At 36.3% G+C, this 24521-nt stretch overlaps 2 protein-coding genes across 2 annotated transcripts in view; both read left to right on the top strand.

Annotated features, from left to right (window-relative positions):
- Positions 1 to 1319: 1319 nt before the first annotated feature.
- On the top strand, positions 1320 to 7475 carry c1h16orf87 (chromosome 1 C16orf87 homolog). Its single transcript, XM_067450135.1, has 4 exons — positions 1320 to 1558; positions 2415 to 2508; positions 5126 to 5305; positions 6734 to 7475. Exons 1-4 carry the CDS (start codon positions 1493 to 1495, stop codon positions 6850 to 6852), a joined length of 459 nt encoding a protein of 152 aa, XP_067306236.1. The 5' UTR covers positions 1320 to 1492; the 3' UTR covers positions 6853 to 7475.
- Positions 7476 to 15644: 8169 nt separating this feature from the next.
- mylk3 (myosin light chain kinase 3) overlaps positions 15645 to 24521 on the top strand; it is a 20627-nt gene continuing 11750 nt past the window's right edge. The window contains exons 1-6 of the mRNA XM_067417299.1: positions 15645 to 16338; positions 17778 to 17871; positions 17990 to 18335; positions 19321 to 19799; positions 21518 to 21623; positions 23963 to 24056. Coding sequence (XP_067273400.1) covers positions 15787 to 16338; positions 17778 to 17871; positions 17990 to 18335; positions 19321 to 19799; positions 21518 to 21623; positions 23963 to 24056 — 1671 coding nt within the window. The 5' untranslated portion in view covers positions 15645 to 15786. The remainder of the gene's footprint in view (positions 16339 to 17777; positions 17872 to 17989; positions 18336 to 19320; positions 19800 to 21517; positions 21624 to 23962; positions 24057 to 24521) is intronic.

The following is a 24521-nucleotide window of genomic DNA, read 5'->3' on the forward strand; positions in this document are numbered from 1 at the left end:
AACTTCTCTTATTATAAACAAAAACATATTCTTGTTCATGCATTTTTATTTCATGCACACTTTTTCCAGTAATGACTGATTGTATTTTGGGTTGATATGATAAATGTATTTTAAATTTTGATTGTTTTTGGTAAACTACAGGACTGTATCCCATGGTGTCATATAGCCTAGCAGAGGGGGTGGGGTGGGGTTAAGTTGAGTTTGCAACAACATCAACTGTAGCACAAAAGAAAGCAGAAGACATGTAGGCTAAGTGTGATTTGATATGAAAACATCTGCTAAGTACGTCAATATTATAAATGAATTGAAGAAATTGTCTGACATATTTAAGAAATTACTGTCCATTACTATTCAAGAAAATCTGTTCAACTGAAAACAATTATTATTAAATGCTACAAAGTAAATATGTTCATATCTTATTCATAAGCTACCATGAAATTAATTAAATGTAATATTTTATATGTATAAAATGGACAGGATTTAAGATATTTCCAAGATACTCCTGGAATAAATCCAGATACTCCTGCCAAATGTTTAAATTTTTATAGCTGGGATCAGTTTGCAGGTTGTTCACAGAAATTTCTGTTAAAGAGTAAGATCCTTTCGCAACTGCTTAGTCTTACAGCTTAAGCAGGTAAAGAAAGTTTGTTGTACATATTCCATGACATTGTGCAAGTACATTAACAACAAAAAGGACTACAACTGATTACACCATACAGAAAGGTTGGTGTACCACGAAGATTGGTGTCTCGAACAAGCTTGCAAATAAGTATGAGGGAAAAATAGGTGAAACAATTTCAGTATAGTGTTTTTGGAAAAAGACAAAGTAATACAGATTACAAATACAATATAATGCTCTCACAAATTTCCACATAAACAATGTTATTATAGCCTATAAAAAGCTATATTCATCCAAATGTTAGGCTATGTGAGGGTAGCTATAAACTATTAGCCAGATCATTCACATTGATAGTTATGGTAGCATATAAAATCGCCATCGAACAGTTGTTTTCATCAAGTCATAATATAAAACGTGATTGCAATGCCTCAACCAGCATATCTATTTCACCTACATCAGCACTTATTGTTCTTCACCCATGTGACTGTCGTGCTGTAATGCGCATGCTCCGTGAGTAGCCTACTGGATGCAGTATTTGGATATACCTTTAATATTTATTATTACCATTCGCTCTTCTAAAGTTGCTTTTATGACGAACAGTACAAAACTTTATAAAGTGCAGTCAAAAAATTGCCAAATCTATCTAGTTCTGGCTGTGGGTCACGTGATCCACCAGCAAGGGACCTTGCGAACCTCTACAATGCGCATGCGCAGTGCGTATAGCGCGGTTGATGGTTCATCGGACGGTTGGTGTGTGTCTGAGCTCTCGGGAAGCCGATCAGCTGCACTTCTCTGTGTGCATTAGTGCAGCTGGAAGTTTTACAGTACGATCGCCGAATTTAAGGGATATTATTGAAGCTCTTCATCATAAATATGTCTACAAACAAAGTGAAGAAAGTGAAGATGGCCACCAAATCATGCCCGGAGTGTGACCAACAGGTGAGGTGTTGTTTGAGATAGAATAATACATATTTGTGTTTTTGCTCAAGTTATCAGTCGCCGGATTGTTATGTTTATTATGGTGTGTGTTTTAATGAGGCAAAGGTAAGTTAATCAGCAGATGTGTGTGAGTTACAACAACGTTGCTACGTGACGTAAAATGTTATTCACATTTTTGTCGATTTTATTGAAGTGAAATTATTGATATGATGTATATTATCACATAATTAGCCACCGGGTTTTGTTTACGTTTGAGTTTGGCGATGAAAGCGTGCAGAGCTGTTAAATGATTTCCAGCTTGCTGGATTGAAACAATGAAATTTCATGTGTTTCACGCAGTCTGTGGTCGCCTCGTCAAATATCGCCAAGAAGGCTAATCTCTGCGCGTTAACCGCTTAGAAATGTGCATGATATTATTTGAATACTTTAACCATTTCTAATAATTATAAGAGAACGATTATATTCTAATGATTATATTCACGCTGGTTTTGACATTATAAACGACGAATTACCAGTGTTTATGTTGCCCTTGAACAAACAAGAAATCGCGTCATTGCAGATCATTTTATTTAATAGACTGTAACGTTATGTTGTCATTGTATTGTGTTTTGGCACATCAGACAGTTTAACAGAAATCAGGTTATTGTTTCCTGTTTACTGTAGTCAGTGTCAGTTTACCTCAGTCAAAGGACACATCACTGTTTTTATTAAGGCACACCATATTATCCATTTTTAAATGTTTAATATTGAAGTGCTCTTCCTCCAGAAGAGTGTTGTGAAATATTTAGTCAGTCATTGTAATTGACATGAATTTCACAGTGTACTGACTACTGAGCTCTTTTCTCTCTTTTCTCAGATTCCTGTGGCTTGTAAATCCTGTCCTTGTGGTTACATCTTCATCAGCCGAAAGCTTCTCAATGCCAAATTAAATGAAAGGTCTCCAGTAATGGGTAAATTGTGCATCTTTTATGTGTTTTATACATATAAAAACTACATATATCCACTCCTATATTGTGTTATTGTAAAGTATGTATAGTTATTTTTTTATCAAGTGGCCTTTAACCAGATGTGATGTGAATATGGATCTGAAAAGTGGCTGCTATGTAATCCCAGAAATTGATCAGCAAACTTTTCTCTTTCTCTTACTGAAAATGAACACTTGTTTAATCTCTTTAGTATCTACACATATTCTTCTATAGCCTGTTTTCTGTCTACAGTCAGGCTGATAAAAAAGGGCCTTTTTTTTTACTATATCGGTATGTGTTGAACTCTAAGCTAGTGAATGGAAATAAATAGCAGGCAAGTTTCCAGTCAGCAGAATGCGTTGAGAATACTGAAATGAGTGGTGCAGTGGTAGCTGTTTGCTTGAGTGAGTAGTTCTAAGAGGGATGGGGGAAGGGCAAACTAATTCCTGTCTGAAAAGCTTGTTCCTGCTGTCTCTCTCTCTCTCTCTCTCTCTCTCTCTCTCTCTCTCTCTCTCTCTCTCTCTCTCTCTCTCTCTCTCTCTCTCTCTCTCTCTCTCTCTCTCTCTCTCTCTCTCTCTCTCTCTCCCTCTCCCCCCCACCACTGTCTTGTTATTTAGAAACTAGTCTCATCTCTTTTGTATGATACTTCAACGGTAACTTAAAAAAAAGTCCCGATTATTATTATTTATGCAAAATAGCTTTCTTAAGTATAAACTATAGGTTAGTTGGTATTGTAATATGATATCACAATATGATATCACAGAAATAAGGCATGTGGGAAAAAGTTAGCTATGTAAGGAATAAAAGACAAGCTTGGGCATGTACATGTGTTATTTTAACTTCTTTTTTCTCAATCATTTGATATTCTTTTTGTGTCTAATATCTAAACACTAATATCAGGTTTTAGGTCTGTCATAAATATTGTTTTGTATAAGCTAGAAACCTACCTCTAATTGTGCACGTCAAATCGCCAGATAAGACAAGCACACTGAAGTTTTATGATTTTTATTGTTCAAAGCCCAGCTGGCTTGTGCATTGTGTTGTTTTTCGTTGGAGACTCAGTCTGTGATTGTTACATTGAGTTATGACTGGAATGCTCTGCACAAATGTTCTTTGTTTGAACATTTTTCAGCGGTATGATGTATTTTTTTCTGTGAGCCAAAAAAGGAATTAGTTTAATATATGAAGAGTGTGAGTTCCTACTTATATTACGTTAAATGAAGGGTGTAGTCATAGTTTCTTCTAAGTCTTTTCTCTTGTAACATAGGTTTCCATTTTAGCAGCAGTATTTATTTAGGGCTTACCCTTCACTCTGCTAAGAATAATGTGCTCAATTTGAAATAGGACAGACTTTATTTAGATTGCCCTGCCTGTCCTTGCTTTGTTTGCTTCTTTTGTAAGGAGACTTGTAATTCAGATGAAATGTTAAGGCTACTAAAGGTTAGAGTATAAAATAAGAATATTTTACAGCCAGTCTTTCCAGATATTTTACAATAATATTCACTTTATGGTTTTGTCACAGTTCTGGAGAAGTTACGCAGTGTTAATTAGCTGTAGAACAGAGCTCTTCTTGTCAGTGCAGGTTATTGACAGTGCCAGGATTCCTGAGTTAATGTGCAGTCATACAGCAGGCCTGGAAAGGGAGGGAGCAGAAACGGATCTTATCACTGCATTTAGAATCAAATGGCTGCCATGGAAATACTTTATTATATAAATATTTAAAATATCTGTTGTTGACAGATTGTGTTGTAATAAGAGATTCACTGTATTGAGTTACACCAAGATTATTAAATCCTTTAATTGTTTGATTATTGTAAATACATGTGTCAAAATATTTTTCCAAAGCGGAAAGGTCCTTTGGTTGGACTTTGTCTAACAATATTTAAACAACATTTTGGTAATAATTGTATTATTATATTATTAATGCGGTTTTCATTAACTAATATTTATTGAGAATTTAAATGGAATACATGTAGTACAATTAATTTGTCACACCAAAATAAACAAGAGAACATAAAAAAATGATAACAAATTTGAAAATATCAAGGAATTAATTGATTTTAGCTACTATTTTCTCTTTTGCTGGAAAATTTATTTAAGAGCTTTAACAAATGATTCACATGTAAATATTACTAGTAAATATAATTGGCCAAATTTTATTTCACTGCGTTCAATTTTTGCTTATTATTCTGGTGTCATTTTCAACTATGGTCCCTCAGATAAGCTCTCTTCACACAGGATTGCTGGAGTCTGTTTCTAATGACGTTTACTCAAAGACTAAAGAGCCCTATAAATAAACTCCTTCAGAGAGGCACAGGCCTACTTCCTTTAGTAACAAGCTCTTAATGCTCTGATTGGAGCTCTGCATATGTTTGTGACTTTCTACATAATTTGTTGATTAGCATGTGAAGTGACAGACCCCCTTTTTGGCTTTTTAGTTTGTCAATAATGGTTGGGGGATGGGTTTAAAGATCATGTGAGGAAAAAGAGAGCTGCTGTTGTGTAAAATTGTTTATGAGGCGTTTTGGCTAGTTTGTAAATGTAGAATGTGACTGTATCAACCCCCACTATTTTATAATTTATCCTTTCATTTGTGTTTCAGACAATTTGGATGCAAAGAGAAGACGAACAGAAAGAATCAGAAAAGAAAAGATAAATTTAACATCTACCAGCGATATGGAAAATAGGAGGCGATCCCGTTCCAACAGTCAGTCAGATCCAATCCGCAGAGGACGAGGCAGACCAAAAACTGTTGGGCTGAAGAAGCAGGAGGAAGAAAAAGGTAACGTGTGCTCCCACGTGTCTGGGGAAAAGTAGATTTATAATAATTATAAACATGGACTTTAAGAAATGTAGACATCCAGGGTGATTTATTTGATATTTCATGACTGTTATTTTTCCATTTAGTCTTTTACAATGATGTCAAATAATTTCAACATAATTGTCTACAATTATAATAAACCGAACAATAAACATTTTTCCCCGCATTAACTATTCTTGGAATATTTGTTGAAATATATACTTGGAATATACGCCTTTGCTCTTAAGTGAAATGTTTTGTTGCTTTGAACAATGCTTTTGTCAGTGATTTATCCAAATGAAAACACTCTCAGTATTTGTGCATGTGAAGGGTTCTTATGAATAATGTTTGATTACAGTTTTCTTTCCTGCTTTTGTGAACACGTTTCACTATCAATGTGACACTGATTTTCAATGCATGTCACTGTTGCCATCATTTTTTCTAATTTGAGTCATTCCAAAAAATGTTCCTGTTCTTTCTTTCTTTCTTTCTTTCTTTCTTTCTTTCTTTCTTTCTTTCTTTCTTTCTTTCTTTCTTTCTTTCTTTCTTTCTTTCTTTCTTTCTTTCTTTCCTTGCTTCCTCTCATGATTTATCATTTAAATGCTTCTTGTCTGTTGGGTCAAACAGTAACTGAGCAAAACCTTAAAGACAAACATTTTAGGAGCATTTAAAATATCCTAAACATTAAGAAATGTTTAAGAGAAATTGCAGAAATATTGGCCTACTCTTTGGAAATGAAATATTTTCACATTTTCACATCTGGGAGTGACTGATCAAGAGAAGTTATACAACAATACCGGCAGTGTGTGATGATGCTATTTTTGTCCTCGGGGTCCAGAAACAGACCTGCCTACCACCCCTCTCCCCAAACTGACCTTCTCTCCCATCATGCCCCTCTCTGATTTCACACTGCCCCTAGAGATTTCTGTTTATTTTCATTTGCATTTAGAATAAAAGCTTCTCACTGGCGTGTCACTACTGATCCTACTGCATCTGTCTTCACTCGCAGCCACACCTAGCTGTAAACCAAAAAAGTGTCTCCCATTAAATAAAACCCTCCGTTGAACAACTCAAGTATGTTTCCGATAAAGCTTGTTTATTAAAATGACAACAGATGACCATATCTCCATGGACAGTAGGACAAAAGACATATTCATGATTCAGGAGCCATCAGGGTGGCATGTGGCTCATTGTACCGTTTCCAAGTGTACGGCTTTCATATTGTGGATTAATGATTTACGCACATGGTTCTTTCTTTACTCTCTGCTGAATAAATCATTGCAGGGTTGGAATTCTATGCATTGTCAGCTCTTCTATGGAGGATCTATGATCTGCAAATCTGCTTTTGCATTTGGTTATGAAATAAATTACATGCAGTTTGATTTTTTTTTTTTTTTTTTTTTTTTACAGAAAAACAGGAAAAGGAGGTTGACATTTATGCCAACCTCTCCGATGAGAAGGCTTTTGTGTTTTCGGTGGCCTTGGCTGAGATTAACCGCAAAATTCTGGGCCAGAGACTCATCCTGTAACAGACGTTGGAAACAATTGCAGCTGAAACTCAGGACTCTTACTACGTGGGTGTGCAGATGTCCCATATGTCTATGTAAAAGCGGTTGGGAAACTCTGACCCGAAGAAGCTTAAACCCCTGCCTGTGTGGCCCGAAGCTCAGTGGTGCTGCCGTTTATTGGTGGATTTCAGACACCTGCTCTGTATATGAGAGGAAAATGACTGTTATCCTCCACATCAGTGAGAACTGTAGTAATTGTTAGCTGTGTAGGATCTATTTTAATGACAATTTTATGGAATGTATTCAGTGTTCCTACCAGTCGTTTCCTAAACTTTTTAGCTGTTTATTGGCGGACAGTGGATTCACCAAAATAACAATTTATGTGCAAATTATGTCTGGTACCATTATTCAGATGTAAGCTGATCACTTCCATTATTTGTTTATTTTGAGCCATATTTCATAAGTAATCTAGTAGGAGCTGAACCCAAGAAAATGACGGATTTAATAGTTATTTATTATGCCTCAACCACCTTAATTTAAGTGTGTATTTTATTTTCCCTTTTGTTATTGTTTCTTAAATGTAACAAAATTAATGTGTAATATTCACCCTGTATATGAATATATTAAAATCAATTGCATTTAAACTCCTAGTTTTATTTTCAGGGGAAGTTAATTGCAACCATTCCTTCTCCTACGTCATGTTCCCCTCTTTAAGATGGATTTAGAGCAAGAAAAATGCCTATGGCAACTCTCAAAGCAAGCTCATATTTCAGCTGTTCAGCAGTCCTCTGCAGCTCTACTCAAAACTGAACCATTTTGTTTCACGTTCATTACAGGCAATATTTCACCATGAACAAAGTTCTGGGCTCAAATGTGTTGAATAATATGCGTGAGGATTGTCCTTAGATGCTCATGTTTCAAATTATATTGTTATATTTGGTTATTATGTAACATCATTTACGAGGAGCCCAGAATATGTTGAACATATTGTATTTATCTAGTTCCACAATCAGTTTGGATTGTGTGCTTCCTTAGGAGAGCAGTTGCTGCAGCCAGTTTTTTTTTCCCCAAAGCTTCGTCACCAAGCAACAAGCTCACCTCTGAGAGTCCAGTGTGCTGTGGTTTCCACAGAAATGATGGATCACCAGCTATATATTCCCTTTTACATCCGTCGCTGACTTGCCCAAAGCAACCTTTGTGATTCTCAAAGGGCATATTAATGAATAATTTACTATGTAAAACATGCCTACTTAACAGTACAGGATACCTCTATAGTCAAGCAGTTAAGTATGTTATGCTGTTTCAGCTCTTTACAAGCAATATTTCACAGTCGACATATTACTTGAGAAAAGATGCCTTGTCTTTTCCCTTGTGTTAAAAGTTTAGAAAGGTGGGAAGCATTCTTAGTAAATGGAAAACATTCATATGTTACAGAATTCATTTCACAATGAGTTACATGTTTTACATGAACTAACATTGGCTCTCTAACTGAATGGGGGGGGGGGGGTAACTTTACCTGCTGAACAAGAAAAACAGGGTTACAGATCTGAAGTGCAGTAGTAGCTCTCCATAAAAAGAAGGGCTCAGAGTTGTGTGAGAACCCACAATAATGTAACCAAAGAGTTAAAAATTTGCCTGAAATGGATCCTATCTGGTAAACTATTGCCTGTACATAAAATGTGCTTATCACGGATTATGCAGTGCGGTTTAACAATAAAAATGCAAATACAGGGCAGAAACTGCAACTGTGTGGCCAATAAAGAAAGACATGTCAAGAGATAAATTCTGCTTTTATCTTAATATACATGACACAGGGGTTGTTGAGTTGCACCAGGGGTTTCCCACTTAATGAGTAACTTTATTTGCATATGTTTGCCCCCTTCCGTCAAGATTAGTACATTTGACAGCTGTTAAAGCTTTTGTTCTTGAGCCATCATCTACACACAAAAACCAACATAATTCATTCACTTAATCTACCAAGTTTGTGGAGAATAATTCCAGTGGGGATTTTTGCTTGTGGCAATGTTTTCTGTGCTTTTGTGGGTTTCAGTGACATGATGTGATGAGTCACTGGACAGTTGGTGTTTTTGCCCTGAATGTTTTTAAGGTCAGTGGCAGATGGTGTGTCTCTCAGTGTGGAGGTGACAAGGGTCTGATATTGTTTGGCACTTGCTGAAGCTCTCAATGGGCTATACCTCGTGTGAATCACTGGCACTTTGCCTGGAAGTTAACATATTCCTGCTTTTATATCTTAGGTTAAAGGAAATGGAGAAGTTGAATAATCACATCCCATCTAGGCTACAGAACATATTTGTGTGCTTAGAAAGTTACTGATGTAATATTTCCCCACAAAATGTATGTAGATTTAGTATTTGCTTTTGATGTATTTTGAGTAGTCTGTATAGTTTAGTCAGTATAAAACAAAAATGTGATAGTCTTTTCCTCCCTACTGTTTTGTCCATCTGGAATTGATTGGATCTTTGGATTATTGTTTTTTGCTATTACCGTGATGATTCCATGATGCGAGTGACAGGTTTTCCCTCCCTCGATCCAACACTTCATTAGAGAAGATGACTCTGAAGAAAAAAAAAGTATGCTGTGTCTAGAATACATTACTTATAAAAGATATATCGAAAAAAAATCCATAATTCAGTTTAAACAACTGCTTTAATCAAGCATAGCCCAAGCCTTAGATCATAACACACAGCTTGATGAAAGGAGAACCAGAGGGTGACAAAAAGCTGCTATATTTGTACATGTGGCTGTGAAGGCTAAAGCCTAAGAATTAGTTTCACACATAAAACCTTTTCAAGCCTGCATGTTGAAAGGTTCATAATTTCGTTTAATGTGGGAAAGCCTTTTTGATTATCATTAGTGTCATGCAGGCCCAAAACACAAGACATCAAAGAATGAACTGAAGAACATCTTCTGCTGTTTGTTGGTACATGTATTATTTAAGATGTTATTTACTCTTTCTGGAATCACTTTGTTCAGATGTTTTGTGAGCCATGTGAGCAACACTTGGATTCTTGATGGATTCTCAGGCATGCTTCTTGTCTCACGAGGGTGTGGCATAAATTAGCATTTATATCCGATAGCTCAATGTCTGTTTTTCTGGCATTTCAATGTTTTTTTGTTGTTGTTTTTTTTGTTTTTAGCCTGAGTGACGAGTTTTTTTATGAACCACTAGATGGCAGCCAAACTATACTTACAGTATAACAGGCTACCACAATTTTCATACATTTACAGCAGGCTTGTGCAAAATTCAGAATTTCAGAATTGGCCTCCATTCAGTTCATGAATTGGAATTTGAATTAATTTGACTCCGCCCCACAGGAATTTGAATTTGAATGACAGGAAGAAGAATTAAATTCATGACAATTCAAAGAAATTCCAGTCACACAACAGAAAGAATTGAACACACATTTAGTGTAATGAAGGTTACTTTGGAAATGTAATTGCATAAGTTACTGATTATAAAAGGGGTTTGGAGTACTTTATCAATGCAAAGCAATTTCCTTTAAATATGATTAGTAACTAACTGAATTACACATTTTACCTCAGTAATACAACATGTAATTTTGTAATTTAATAACCCAATTTCATTAGAAGTATCTGCACTTTAAAAATATTACACAGTATATACTTAAAATATGGTAACAATATTACACATAATATTTAAGTCGTTTTTATGATGAATTAAATATTATTAGTGGGATGTACATTTTTAATTTAAGTTGACATTGAAAAGTTAAATAAATTATAGTAAATGGAAATGACCTGTTTATATTTGACTTTCAGGTATGTTATTCAATGAATAGTCTTTTTGATGCTGTCTGCTATAAGTGGGAAAAAATTGTTATTGCACTAGCATTAGCTGAGTTATTTCTCATTGATCATTGCAACATTCTTCATAATCATAATAATAATAATACTTGCAGTTATTCACATCACAACCTAACCATAAGCTCTACTCTTCTGCACAATGGTAACGGTCAAAACTTTAAAATAACCCCCTCAATGTTGTTTAATTAGTTTTGTTCCAATGATATTTTTATTTCAAAGTAATAAAATAACACAAAGTTGTTGTAAATGCAGTTGTCATTAATTCCAATGCAAAACACTCCGAACAACACTGATCCATCTATTTCTCAATCCCTCCTCAAAGGTTTATCATTGAGTCTGCAGCGTTCTGCTCTGAAGATCTTTCCTGCAACACTAAATTCAAATTCAATAATTGAATTTGAATTTGGGAGTCTTTCTCAATTCCATTCTGAATTGTGCACAAGCCTTATTTACATAACATTTAAATAACCCATTGCTTCAGCTCTCAAGCAGATTTAGAAAGAAAATCCACCAAAATCCCATTGGCTAGTATCATTTTACGGCTCCAAAACCTTCATGACTTAAAGGGAAAAATTCTCTCATCACATGCTCGCTCTCATGCCGTCCCAAGCCTATGCGATTTTCTTTCTTAAGATGAATACAAACTTTCTATAGCCTAAACATGTTTAGAGAAAATTTGTGTTAATCTCAAGTGAGTTAATATCATGCAAGTGTACGCGTGAACCCCAAAGTTAACACTTTAAAACACACAATGTGAATACATAAAGTGTCAACTGAAGAGAAACGATAATAGTGTCAAAGAAAAAAATGAATATTTTACTATTGTTAAACTAATAAACCATAGTTTTCAGCCAATTGTAATATGCAGGTTCATTTGAAAAAGTCATAGGTATAGCTCTGGGAAGAACTAACTAAATGATAAGAGAATCTTTATTTTTTTGTGCAATTGGCTATCCCTTTAATTTGGTTGTTCTTCATACAGTGTAAAAGGCTTTCAGAATTTGACAGCTAGTGCTAAATTACTTTTTCCCCCTCTCTAGTAGTTTAATAGCTTATGCTTTTTGGTGGTCACCATTGTACCTTTTTCAGAGTGCTTATTTGAACAAATACTTCACCCTCTAAGCACATTTTTAGCTACAATTTAATACCTTTTTTATATATACTTTAGCAGGCTGTAATCATGCTTCACAGACATGTATTGATTTCAGAAGTTATATCAATGAAGGTCAGAACAAGGAGTGATGGTGTGGTGCATATTGAGTCATTAAAATCCATGTCATATAGAGCACAGCGATGACAAAAGTGCATGTGAGTCATGTTAGACGCCATACTTGATGCCACCTGTCCCATTACTAACAGGAACAACAGCCCTAGCTGTCACAGAATCACTTTATTGTTTTAACATTAAAGTGTTGTCAGTGCCATCTGGAGCACCACCCACATCATTTAACATGGCCTTTGAACAAATCATAAGATTAAGATGTTGCCTCTAATAACAAACTACATTTTGAAGATTTTCAGATCACCCGTGTCTTTGTAATAGCGAAGCTGCAGTGAATTAATCTTCCTGGCAGGATAGACTACTGGAAGCTTTTTTTATTTACACGATTTTTAGAACTTGCTTTTATTAGCATAATATCAACCGCTGTAATTGTGTTATAAACATCACTGAGATCATGCACCCACATGCACCTTAGTCTTACTGGTATTAGAGGCAATAGTCTGCCATGAAGAGAAACGTTTTCTGACTAGGCACAATGCCACCAATCAGAAATGGATTTTCTTCCACCAGCCTCCTGGCTTACATATCTGCTTCTAAAACAAGAGCCGACAAAACAGCTTGCATGGTGGTTTTATGGTTTGGCCACTTGTAGTGTATAGATCTAAATGCTCTCTCCGATTCCTTATCAGGACAGACTTAGCCTAGCTATCCAATGCTTACACGTCTGGGACGACTGACGCATTTGTCTCAAATTGGGTCTGTGCATAATCTCAGATCCCTCACAACTATAGGCACACACAAACATTAAGGGAAACTGAAATGTGGTCTGACCCCCAGCATCCTCGTCATATCGCCATCCTTCTAACCAAACATCCATCCTGGCTGTGCAGGGAGGAAAACCTCCAGTGGGGACCATCCCTAAAAAAAAGACAAATCTGAGACCTATTAATAAAACAGAACACTCACATTTCCAGCATACTCATACTAATCTCAGGCAGCTGTTATCTCTAAGCAGGAAGTACTTTCTGGGCCCACTGCCGTGCTGACAGGGGCGCGTACCCAGTAAACGGGCTGAAAGTGATAAGATAGTTAGTGTTTGAGGGGTGATCTGTCTATTGCAGAATGTTACAGAACCCTGAGAGTCCAGGTCTGCGGAATATTCGTAGCTCGCAGAAGCCCATTTTGGGAATGTAGTGAGTCCTACTAACCCAGGACAAGAGGCAATATTTGATGGGGACCTCTCTGTACAGAACAACACTTCTCAGCACTGGTGGATTCAGTGTGTCGAACTATATACGCAAATTCACGGTAAGATCATCAGATTTCATGCAAAGGGAGGAGAATATTCACTTTGTATAGAAAATATTAAAAAAGGTATAATAAAAAAGATATAAAAACCTATTTTTGCTATGCAGTTACTTTTGAGAGACTGCACTTTTAGGTTATTGGAACATTTACCATTAAACTGCTCTTTTTAGTACCTAATTCAGTCTTTTAAAACCTCTGAGGAGGAGACTGAACTGGTAGTAACAAACAAGTTCAGGGTCGCTATACTCAAATGAATGTTTGATTACTTTAATTACTTTGCTTGCCATGGTCATTTATGAGGTTCTTTCTTGAGCCGTTGTTATAGTTTTGCCAGTTTTTACTTTTCTTTTTGTGGCAAATCATCTCAGCATTCTTGCAAAAGGCTGAACACATTTTTGTCAATAGTGCCCTTAGGACTTATGAGAAACTGATCATTGTCTGTAACATTTTAAAAATGTTGTTCATCAGCACAATTTAATCTCTTCTCTCAGAAAAAAAGAAAAGAAAAGGTGATTAGCTTATGTGGGGGAGTCAAAAAGAAACAATTTATTCAGAGAAAGCATATTTAGTTTGTCCTATTAAAGAGATGAGAACTGATTGAATTTTAATTAACCCCGACACTTCACCGCACTCAAAGGGAATTTTTATCGAAAGGTCTGTACCGTAATGGGATTTGTATCAAATTTACACACCGTCACCTTGAGTGCTCTTGACGAAGACAGAAGTGGAATACTGACCCATCTGCTCTTTCAACCTTTCCCATGTTAAACATTCATAGGGCACAGAAGAGACTTGTAAAACGAGACTACAGTGAAAACATTCCCTTCAGAGTGGGCAAGGATAAACGCCACTGTGCACAACAGCATCCATTAACAAAGCCATATCATAATGTACCAGCATTTTAGCAGCAGACTTGCATTTCTCCTTTTAATGCACACTGTGTACTTGATGTGTTTGCCTGACATTTGAAAAGAATATCAAAGAGATTTTATTATTAAGCAGTGTTAAAATGATCTGCCAGAACTCTTCCCCAGTGATGTTAGCTATCTCACTGGCCTGAGTTGTTGTGATCTGGAAATTGAGTTGCTTATGTTGTGCCAGCTTGTAACAACAGATATCTCCCCCCCACCACCACCACCTAATAGTCCCCATGGAGCCACATTCCTGTGGCTGTTCTGACCCTGGCCTCCAACTCTATTGCATAATAAGGTTATACTATATTGTGAGTATATTATTTTGGCATTCAAACACTGCAGAAAGTCATGCTCTTATAGAAGGATTCAGATAAAAAGCCCCTGGCTTACACATGAGGAATTGACATTATAGACAGCACATCCAGAGAGCTCAATGTTCCCTAACACGTATTATTGGTATCTTATTTGGTAGACATTTAAAGTGACTCATGATTGCATTAAAGCTATTACTCTGATCAGTTCACACAATGGGAATAAAACCTATGACCTTGCCATTGATGGCACTGTATGCTATTTGAGAAACAGAAATTCTGAGCGTTTTTTGCAAGTTATAGACAGGCTTTCTGCACACACATGCACAAAGTTTTATTTTAATGTTCCTTTAAGTTCTTAATTGAATTTAAGGAATAGAAAAAAATGTGAAACTTAAATGAATTTGTTTATATAACTTATAAATCTAGATTATTGCTAAATCTTGTTCATTTAAATTAATTATCTAATGTTAATCCAAACAATTTCTAATGCTATAAATATAAATTCATATTACAATAGATTAATAAAAAAAACGTAAGTTTATGGCTCCAATTGCACCTTATTGTGAAGCATTATTAAAAATAAATTATCTCAAAAATTGCATGCACTTATTGAAAAACTGTCTTTAAATTATATTTGTGTAATATTTTGATAAGATTTGTATTTAGTTGTAGCCTGAAGAATCATAGAAAGACCCAGTATTAATGAGGTGAGAGGGACAGTTGTAGCATATCATTCATCCTCATACCTCTGTCCACAGAGGTTTATTTTTACTTAAAATGTCAGCCAATGTCACGTCACGTTCCAAAGATGAGGTTAGAGGTGATAAAGTTGGCATAGGGTGGATCTAGTGAATGAATCTTAAAGGAAAATGGATGCTGTGTAGCAATGAATTAAAAAGGAAAACGTGATAAGAATATGAAAGGGGGATATTTCCTTTTTTTCTCTCTAACTAATGACTGGCCATTTACAGAGGTCATTCCTTGCGTGCCCACCTGTCAGCAGCATCTGCTGAGGAGAATTTAAATGTTTTTGTGACGTCAAGAGAGCACTGGAACTTTGGCAATCACCAAGGCCCACTATAGGTCATATAAAAGGCCTGTGCCACTGTAGAGAGAGAGAGAGAGAGAGAAGTGGAGGCAAAATAGAAGTGGAGAGATAAGATACCCAGTGGAGGTGTTTATTTAAGTGGTGTCATGTCTCTGGCACGTACCAACAACAGGGTTGTCTAAGCTGTCTGTTTTGTGAGAGGGACACAATACCTCAGACAAGAGTAGAGACCAGTGGTGGAACTGATCAGAGGGACCTCTATTTCTACCTTTTCTCATTGCATTGAGTGGGACTGGGGCAGCCATGAGTAAACAGGCAACTCTAGCCACATGTATTGCCAAAATGTATGAAGGCAGCAGGCTGGAGAAGTCTGGAACTCCATCTGGGACAGTCAAGAAGCCGAGTCCAACTCTGATAGGTAGTCTGAGCAATGTGGAGGTCAAGTTGAACAACCTGGAGGGGAAGGTGGGACAGATTGAACTTACCCAGATGGAGGTGCTTCACAAGCTAAGCTTACTATGTCAAGGGATGGAAGCACTTGAAAGGAGCCTTATGCAGCACAAGCAGGGTGCTCAAGAATCAAACGTGATCAATGGTCAGCGAGAGAGCAAGCTCCCTTTGCTGACTGAGGTCAGATCGCTTTGTGGGGAAACTGTGGATCTGCTTCAGGATCTCAAGCATGACAGTCAGCAGCAGAGAAAGAAGATTGAATCTATGGAAAGTTCTTTGTCCACTCTGGAGAAAGTAATAGGGTATGTGGGAAATGCATTCCGTAACTCAAAAATAGTAGAGTTCATCCTCAGTGGAGTGGTGCCATGGAGAAGACAAGGCCTTCTGGACACTGTAGAAGAAGAGGTCAGTAAGGTCCTGGTCATCCAAGATCTCTGCTGTAAAAAGATAAACAGAAAAACACATAGGTTATCTGCTATTCAGGATAACTGAATAGAGCTGACCCTGAAAATGAGGACATTCAAAACAGCCTGCTTTGTGAAATAATACCTATTGTGCAAAATATTGATTGTATTGATTGATAAAAAAGAGCATAAGGACTGAACATATAGCTCAATTTGTTCTCAATTTGTATTTGATTTTTATTTGATTGCATTAGGTCCTTATTAATTATGTATATTATGTATGTTATCATATCATTAGTTGCATTACACAGCATCTCAGTGTGTAGATGTCAGGTCAACAGATGACTAAATATAATTTAGAGTAATATGACAAAGACATAGTTCACAGTAATGCATTTACGATTGTCAAAATAGATGAAGCTAAAATACCGTGTTTTTTTCTTAGATAATTGATAACTTTTCAATTATATATTGACAGCTGAACTACAAAAAAATGTCCCTGCAAATCCACCATTTACTTTGTTGGCTGATCTATTCTTGCTAGTGAGCATGTTAAGTTTACAGCCAATCTAACCTTTTACCAAGGTTGCTATTTTATCTATGATGAGGCTGCACGGGCCTCGTGTTTCAAATTCCTAGACTGGATATGTGACTGAGCTGATGGTGGTGACTGTTATATGTTAACCCAGTTTTGCAATAGCAAAACTACAATTTAAATCCAAACCTTTATCGCACATCCTTTAAGCATACAGAAATGTTAACTATCCTCTTAAAATGCTCTCAAAACAGCTTGTGAGATGACAGTCCATTTATTTTTTACTGGAGTGGTTGTACAGATGCTATATTGTTAATTGAGGACTGCATCTCTTTTAAATAAATAAATAAATAAGTGAAAGTGCTTTTGAATCCAAGTACAATTATGCAATAGTTGGCTTATGCTTGGAAAATTGAACCTTCCACACTGTGTGTAATTATCAGATCTGTTTGTCAAACAGTGTAATTATACCAAGCATTTCATGCACCAAAAGATAAAAAACACAGAATGGAATTTTTTACCTCAAATGACCTTTGAGTCGTGCACAGAACATGATGCTGCATAAGTGCTATTCTGTAAACAGACTATTGACTATTAAAATAATGCTCCACCATAATCAGCACCATCATGTATTCTTATAATTCACACAGCCACTTCATGATGTAATGATGCAGTTACTCATTGAAGTGTATAAATTTGGCAAATGCATGAAATTAAATCCATTAAAACATCCATTTAAAATTTGTAGTGAATATAAGCTCTCTAAATTTTGTTCTGTTAATATGTTAATACAAATGTACACTTCTGTTTTAGGACTTAGACGGAAGCTGGCAAAGAGAAATAAAAGTTCCAATTAATCAGTACTACATAACAATACTGTGATATATCTGCATTTGTTTTTACAGAAAAACAAACCAGATGACAACAGCATTAAACCAAATGACAGTTACTGCCACCAGAGCACACAGACTTCAGAGGAGGTTAAAGAAGTGATTCCAGGTATGAAGAAAATATATTTTCAGTAGACAGCTTGTGAGAAGTGATATGTCAGAGCCTTTTTTCCTGCATGCATTTCAATGCACGGTTCTTCAAAACGTGACTCTGTGATTATCCACAGCTGCGACTGAGCTGCTGCAGCCAGAGGTCACTGTTCCCACTGATCCCAGCAGCCTACCTTCTCCTGAAGCCCCTAGAGGAGCAAGTGAAACTCTGGTACCTGTTAGTAGAGAAGAACGCTCCAAAGCCTTACGAAAGGCCAAGGAGGTCACGCTGAAGAGCAGAGCACCTGCGCAGGTCCAGACGTTTGCTCCTGAAGTCCAGCTTGAGGCTGAGGATATTGACGTTTATTGTGTACCCAAGCAAGAGACAGATAGCTCAACCGCCACAACAGCTAATGCTGAATCTGTCACTTTGACAACAACTAAAGTGGAAAAAGATTTGTCTCTTCAGCCTTCAGCCCAGAGGTGACAAATTACAAATTGCTGCCATTTAAGGTTCAAAGCAAAATGCTGTAAAATGTGCTCATTTTCCTTCTGCCTTGAATTTTAAAAGGGATATTGTCAATGATATGTTGGACTGTAGCAGAAAGCGTCAAAAATTACTATGGGTTCAAAAGAAAGCAGGTTATAACGGAAGACCGAACATTGTCTTTGGCCACCTTTGGAGATAATTACATAGCAGCTGATGCTATAGTGAAGAGGACACTAATATCTCTTACAATTTTCTCCGCCAGATAAGAACTATACAGAAGATTAGAGGCCAATCGTTTACATAGCATTGTAATTAACCCTGCTAAAGTGGCCAGAACAATCATCACAGAAGTTGAGATATAAAGTAACACTTATGAAAAATATAATTTGATCATTTTCAGTGAATAATTCTCTTAATAACATCTCTGAACAGAGCAGAAAAGAAATATCACAGTCATCTAGAACAGCCCTTTCCTAAATCATATAAGGCATAATCATACAGCCGTACAAGGCAGAGTGCTGATAAAGCACTTGCAAGTGCTCTGTATTTTTAATGTTAGCTGTACTGAGGCACAAAAGACCCTCTGCTTGAAATTATAGGCTGTGCTGTGCATGCTGGATAGTAGGTATAATTCATTAGACTAATGGCCAAGGTTTTGAGATTACACTATAGTGACTGAATGCATGTTTGCCAGCCTGCCAGGCATTATGAGTTTTAGGCCATTTAGTTTTATACAAAACATTCCTGTTAAGGACCTTGTTATGTTATTGGGTTTTTCTGTTGTTTCATAGTAGCCTCTCACTTGCAGCTACATAATATTTCATAGACAACACATCCATTATAAACACTTACATGCCCAATGCTGCATTTGCTGATTCCCATTACATAATTTTTAACTGATTAAATATATATCAAGGTCTCACATTAACACAAATGAACAAAGAGCATATAAATGGTTGTTCTTTTGATTATTCCCAGGACACTTGAACAGGCAGATGCTTCACAGGATGGTGACAGGGCTTCACTCGAGTCAATAGTTAATGGACAACAAGAGGAGCCAAAGGTTGAGGTTCCCCAAAAACAGACAGAGGTTTCACAGGTTGGGGACAAGGCCCTTTTGAAACCATTAAATATTGAACAACAACAACAACAACAACAACAACAGGAGAAGAAGGTGGATGTTCATTTCAAAACTCATTTCAACAAGGATACAGAGGTTAAGTCACAACATGAAGACACCGTGGAGATGGTAACACCTGTGCCAAAACATGATGAGAGAAAGACAGGATCTGAACCAGATATCAAGAAAATTGAAAATAAAACTGCTGAGAAGATTTTGGAATCCGACCCAATAAAGAACTGTGCAGCTCATAGTCCACAAAACACTACCGTTGTTGAGGAAGAAAAAGCAAAATCAGCACTTTTGAGAAAATCAGAGTCACAGCTACTGATCATCGGTGAGTAATTTATTCGTGAGACTGTTGATATACACTCACTTATAGCTAAAGATGGAAATCTTGAAATAAATATGTATGATTTTGGATATTTAAAATCACCATAAAATCTAAACTGATTCCTTTTTTTAAAAATGGAATTACATTATAAATGATTTCTGTGCACATCACATTTTTTCCATTCACGTGCCCTCGTAATCTTATATCAAAATAGCTCCTCTCCCCCATTCAGCAACATCTCTTCTCTTCTCTGATGACTCATGTAGCTCTACTACACAAAAAACTGCTGTATAGCTTATAACTGTGCATGTAAACATATACTTGTTTCTTTGAAAGGCGGTGCAATGTGTGTATGATTTACTATTATCTCATGAGTCACGTTTGGGAGTCATATTACACTGTAATGTAAGATTTTGATTCACTAAAAGACACATCTCATGAGCATTGTTGGGGTAACATTACAAGTAACTTGAATTACGTAATCAGATTACTTTTTCAAGTAACTAGTAAAGTAACGCATTACTTTTAAAATTACAACAAAATATCTGAGTTACTTATTCAAATAAGTAACAGAAGTTACTTTTTGACGTTCATTTGACAGACAGCCCTCTTGTCCCCATGTTAAGAAAAATCAAGAGTTAGTGTAAAGGTGTTGTTTGTAAACTGGTTATAGTAGTTCTAAACTAAATGTGAGCATTTCTCATTTGCAAAATAAAGATTTAAAACTCAAATGTCAAATGAAAAATTAGAATACTATGCAAACCTCCAATAATTAAATATTAAATAAAGCTTAAAAAAATGCATTTATGCATTTAAACTACCTTTATTAACCAATGTCTTGCTGCTAATTTTCGATATTTCAGTTAAACCAAAAGCAAACATTATTTTAGATTTTTTGTTTTTATTGGAGAAGTAAGAGTGTCTTTTTTTCTCCTGCATTCTCTTTCATTATCCAGAACAGCAGTTTGTTTGATGCATGGATTTGCATTTTTACCTCAGCCTGAGGTTTATTTCGATTTTGGTGTGAAGAGGTCTTTACATTTGCACTAAAATAGAACTTTTTTGCTATATAAAAACGAAAGTGAGAAAAAGTAATGCAAAAGTAACGTAGCGTATTACTTTTCGTAAAAAGTAACTAACTCAATTAGTTACTTTTTAAGGGAGTAACGCAATATTGTAATGCATTACTTTTTAAAGTAACTTTCCCCAACACTGCTCATAAGTCACTAGATTGGGAGTCGTCTCATTAAAGTAATTAGTTCGGGAGTTGGACACTAGTTATGCTGTATGAGCTGGTTGCAGTTTTTTGAGGAACTAAAAACAGCTGGCTATAATAGGGTGTAAAACATGGCTAAGAAATTAGAACCAATTATTGGTTCTCAACCCTGCTCTTTACCTCAGTAGCTGAAACAGTGTATGCATGTCATGAGCAGTCATGCTTGCTAGCTGAGCAAATTTGTTTAGTAAGATGACACCAGCAAACAGTGGACAGCATGCAATTAACAATGACACCAGCAACCAGCAAACATCATGTGACAAAAATGATCAGCCTGCAACTCTCAAAGTGAATTAAATTTGTACATCAACTTAAAATTAAATCTGTCATTTGTAATTACAGCTATACAGCTTGTCACAGTCCTTAAATTAAGTGTGAAACCTTTGTGCAGACTGTGCTCCACATGTCAGCGTTCATAAAATCAGCGTGCTGATTTGTTTTGTAGATGACTGTCCACCTCTTCCAGCCCCATTTGAGCATCGCATCGTCAGTGCCAAGCAGGTTCCCATGAACTCATATTATGCTGTCAACCCCAATGACGTGCTGGGCGGGTGAGTCCATCTACTAAGGATAAACACTTTAGTCATGTTATTCTAAACCTGGATGACTTGCTTTTTTTTTGTGGAAGATAAAAGAAAATATTTTGAAGAATGTTGGGAACCAAACTTTTACGTTCCATAAAAGAAAGAATATAATACACACATGAAGGTGAAAAAATGATGACAGAATATTTGTATTTTGTTGAATTATCACTTAATAGTCATTCTTTTTTGTAGTACTTCATACAATAAAGATGGTTCAAAGCAGCTTTAGTGATCAACGGGAAAATAATGATTCAATGATGCAAACTGAATTCAGTTTTGCTGTAAAGCAGTTCTAAAAAGACAATAGTAAACTGTCATTATTCGGTTGAAATCAGTGTTGGTATCGTTTAATTCTATAACTGTGTAAATCTCATAATTTATGGAATGAGTTAAATTCAGCTTTAAAAGATACGGTCTGGATACGAACCAGATCCAGCTGACTACAGAAACCACTGGGTAAGAATGAGACAGACAGACTATGTTAGCATAGATACCATTCCTCTCATGATGTAACAAGTACATCAGATGCTGTGGGAAGTCTTCCTGGTTCTGGTTGACCTAATTTATGCAGCCTACCTATCCTTTAAGGGATTTGAATCATAAAATGTGATAATGTGTTTTGTTTATGCCAGGTTGAAGAGATGGGTCTTTGATCTAGATTTAAAGTGTGACTGTCTCCTGAACAAAGCTAGGAAGACTCTTCCAGAGTTATGATGCTAAACAGGGAAAGAAACTACAGGCCACAGTCTATTTTAACAATCTATGTATTATCAAATGGCCAGAATTTTGAGACTGCAATTAGATAACCACTGCAGACCGGGAACACCCCACAAGAGCTGCAGTCTTTGATCCACTCGATTAGCTCTCACAATGTGGCCCTTGTCAAACTCACTCAAATCCTTACGCTTACCCATTTTCCCTTCTTCTAACACACTTACTGTTGCCGTGATGAAGAGATAATCAGTGTTATTCACTGTCAGTGTTATGCCTGATCAGTAATACACTCACCTAAAGAATTATTAGGAACGTCATACTAGTACTGTGTTTGACCCCCTTTCGCCTTCAGAACTGCTTTAATTCTACATGGCATTGATTCAACAAGGTGCTGAAAGCATTCTTTAGAAATGTTGGCCCCTATTGATAGGAGAGCATCTTGCAGTTGATGGAGATTTGTGGGTTGCACATCCAGGGCATGAAATTCCTGTTCCACCACACCCCAAATAATAAATGAATAAATGTTTTCTGCCTATAATATACATTCATAAAATACTGTTGCTTCAAACCCACTAATTCCAGCCTCAGCCCATTCAGAAGTACCGGTACTTGGGTAGAAACCTATACATTGAAGCCTGACAAAAATTCTTATTTTAAAGAAAAACGTGAGACGGATTTATATACTGATCATTAATTATTAACGGCACACTTTTACAATAATCATGCTATCTAATCTGCATCTTGATATGCCACACCTGTGGATGGATAAAGGAGAAGTGCTCAATTACACAGATTTAGACAGATTTGTGAACAATATTTGAGAGAAATAGGCCTTTTGTGTACATAGAAAAAGTCTTAGATCTTTGAGTTAAGTTCATGAAAAAATGGGGGCAAAAACAAAATTGTTGTGTTTATAATTTTGTTCAGTGTGTTTATATATATATATATATAGTCATATTTTTCTTGTTTCAAATATCATGAATTAAAGGAAAATGGTCAAATGGGACACAATATTTTCAAAATATATAAGATGTATTTATTATGTTCCCTGAAAACCAACAATATATAAGTATTTTGGTAATATATTTGATTCTGGAATTCATTTTTCTTTTCCTTTTTGGTACTATCTGTATAGTATTTCTTCTCTACACATGCTGACATTTTTGCAGTAGATAAAAGTGTGGGGTGCTAGGCACTCTTTCTCCAGGACTGGCAGATGAAACATATAGCACGAGTTGAATTACTGGTACACACAGACAAGGGTTCATTTGCACCCACTCTCCACTCTTGTTCCACATACGTCACAAATAAGTAAGCACTGGCTTGTTTTTGACTCATCATTGGGAGAGTTTATTTTGAGCAGGTGTTGAGCTGCTCTGTTTGCATGGAAATTATTTTCAGCCACAGCAGCAGCAGCCATCTTGACATAAACATGCAATCTTACCCCATGGAAACACAGTTCCAAGCAAATGTGAAGCACAGTAAGTGCACAATGAGAAGAACAGCAGCAGATAGTAACATAACATTCACAAGGGTTAAAGTTATGTCCATAATCCAAAAAATGAAATCTGTGTTTGTGTGTGTTATTGCAGAGGCCGTTTTGGACAGGTACACAAGTGTGCAGAGTTGTCGTCTGGTCTTATGCTTGCTGCTAAGATAATAAAGGTCCGGGGAATGAAAGAGAGAGTAAGTACAAGACATGCATAAACCATTAGCATTTCAAAAATGTTTTCCCCCTTGCTTTCACTCTCTTTCTCTCCCCTCCCACTCCAATCTGTCCATCACTCTGTTCCTGTTAGGATGCTTTATGAGAACAGTTCCTTGACAACCGCAGACAGTTCTGCACATATGAGCATATGAAAAAATATGCACACATTCACACAAACACTTGCACTCTCGAAAATATCCTTCCCTCAAGGATATGGAAATGCATGTTGATCCTAGTATCTACATTAAAAACAAAACCAGAAACCGGGGTTAGATGCTTCTACATCAGTTTTATTCCACTATCAATTCCCTCTGATTTTAGGGATAACATATGGGTAGGGTTAGGTTTAGGGGTACAGATAGGATTAGGTATGGGATAAGGATACCTAAGGATATCAGGTAGGACAGGTGTGTTGTTCCAGGAAAGTCTTCAAACAGCACTTA

The sequence above is a fragment of the Pseudorasbora parva genome, chromosome 1, assembly GCF_024679245.1.
Source record: "Pseudorasbora parva isolate DD20220531a chromosome 1, ASM2467924v1, whole genome shotgun sequence".
Classification (NCBI taxonomy): Eukaryota; Metazoa; Chordata; class Actinopteri; order Cypriniformes; family Gobionidae; genus Pseudorasbora; species Pseudorasbora parva.

Coding starts and splice junctions, on each gene's coding strand:
- c1h16orf87 (XM_067450135.1), top strand. CDS start 1,493: ATGTCTACAAACAAAGTGAAGAAAGTGAAGATGGCCACCAAATCATGC. Junction 2,509..5,125: donor TGAAAGGTCTCCAGTAATGG/GTAAATTGTGCA, acceptor TTTGTGTTTCAG/ACAATTTGGATGCAAAGAGA. Junction 5,306..6,733: donor GAAGCAGGAGGAAGAAAAAG/GTAACGTGTGCT, acceptor TTTTTTTTACAG/AAAAACAGGAAAAGGAGGTT.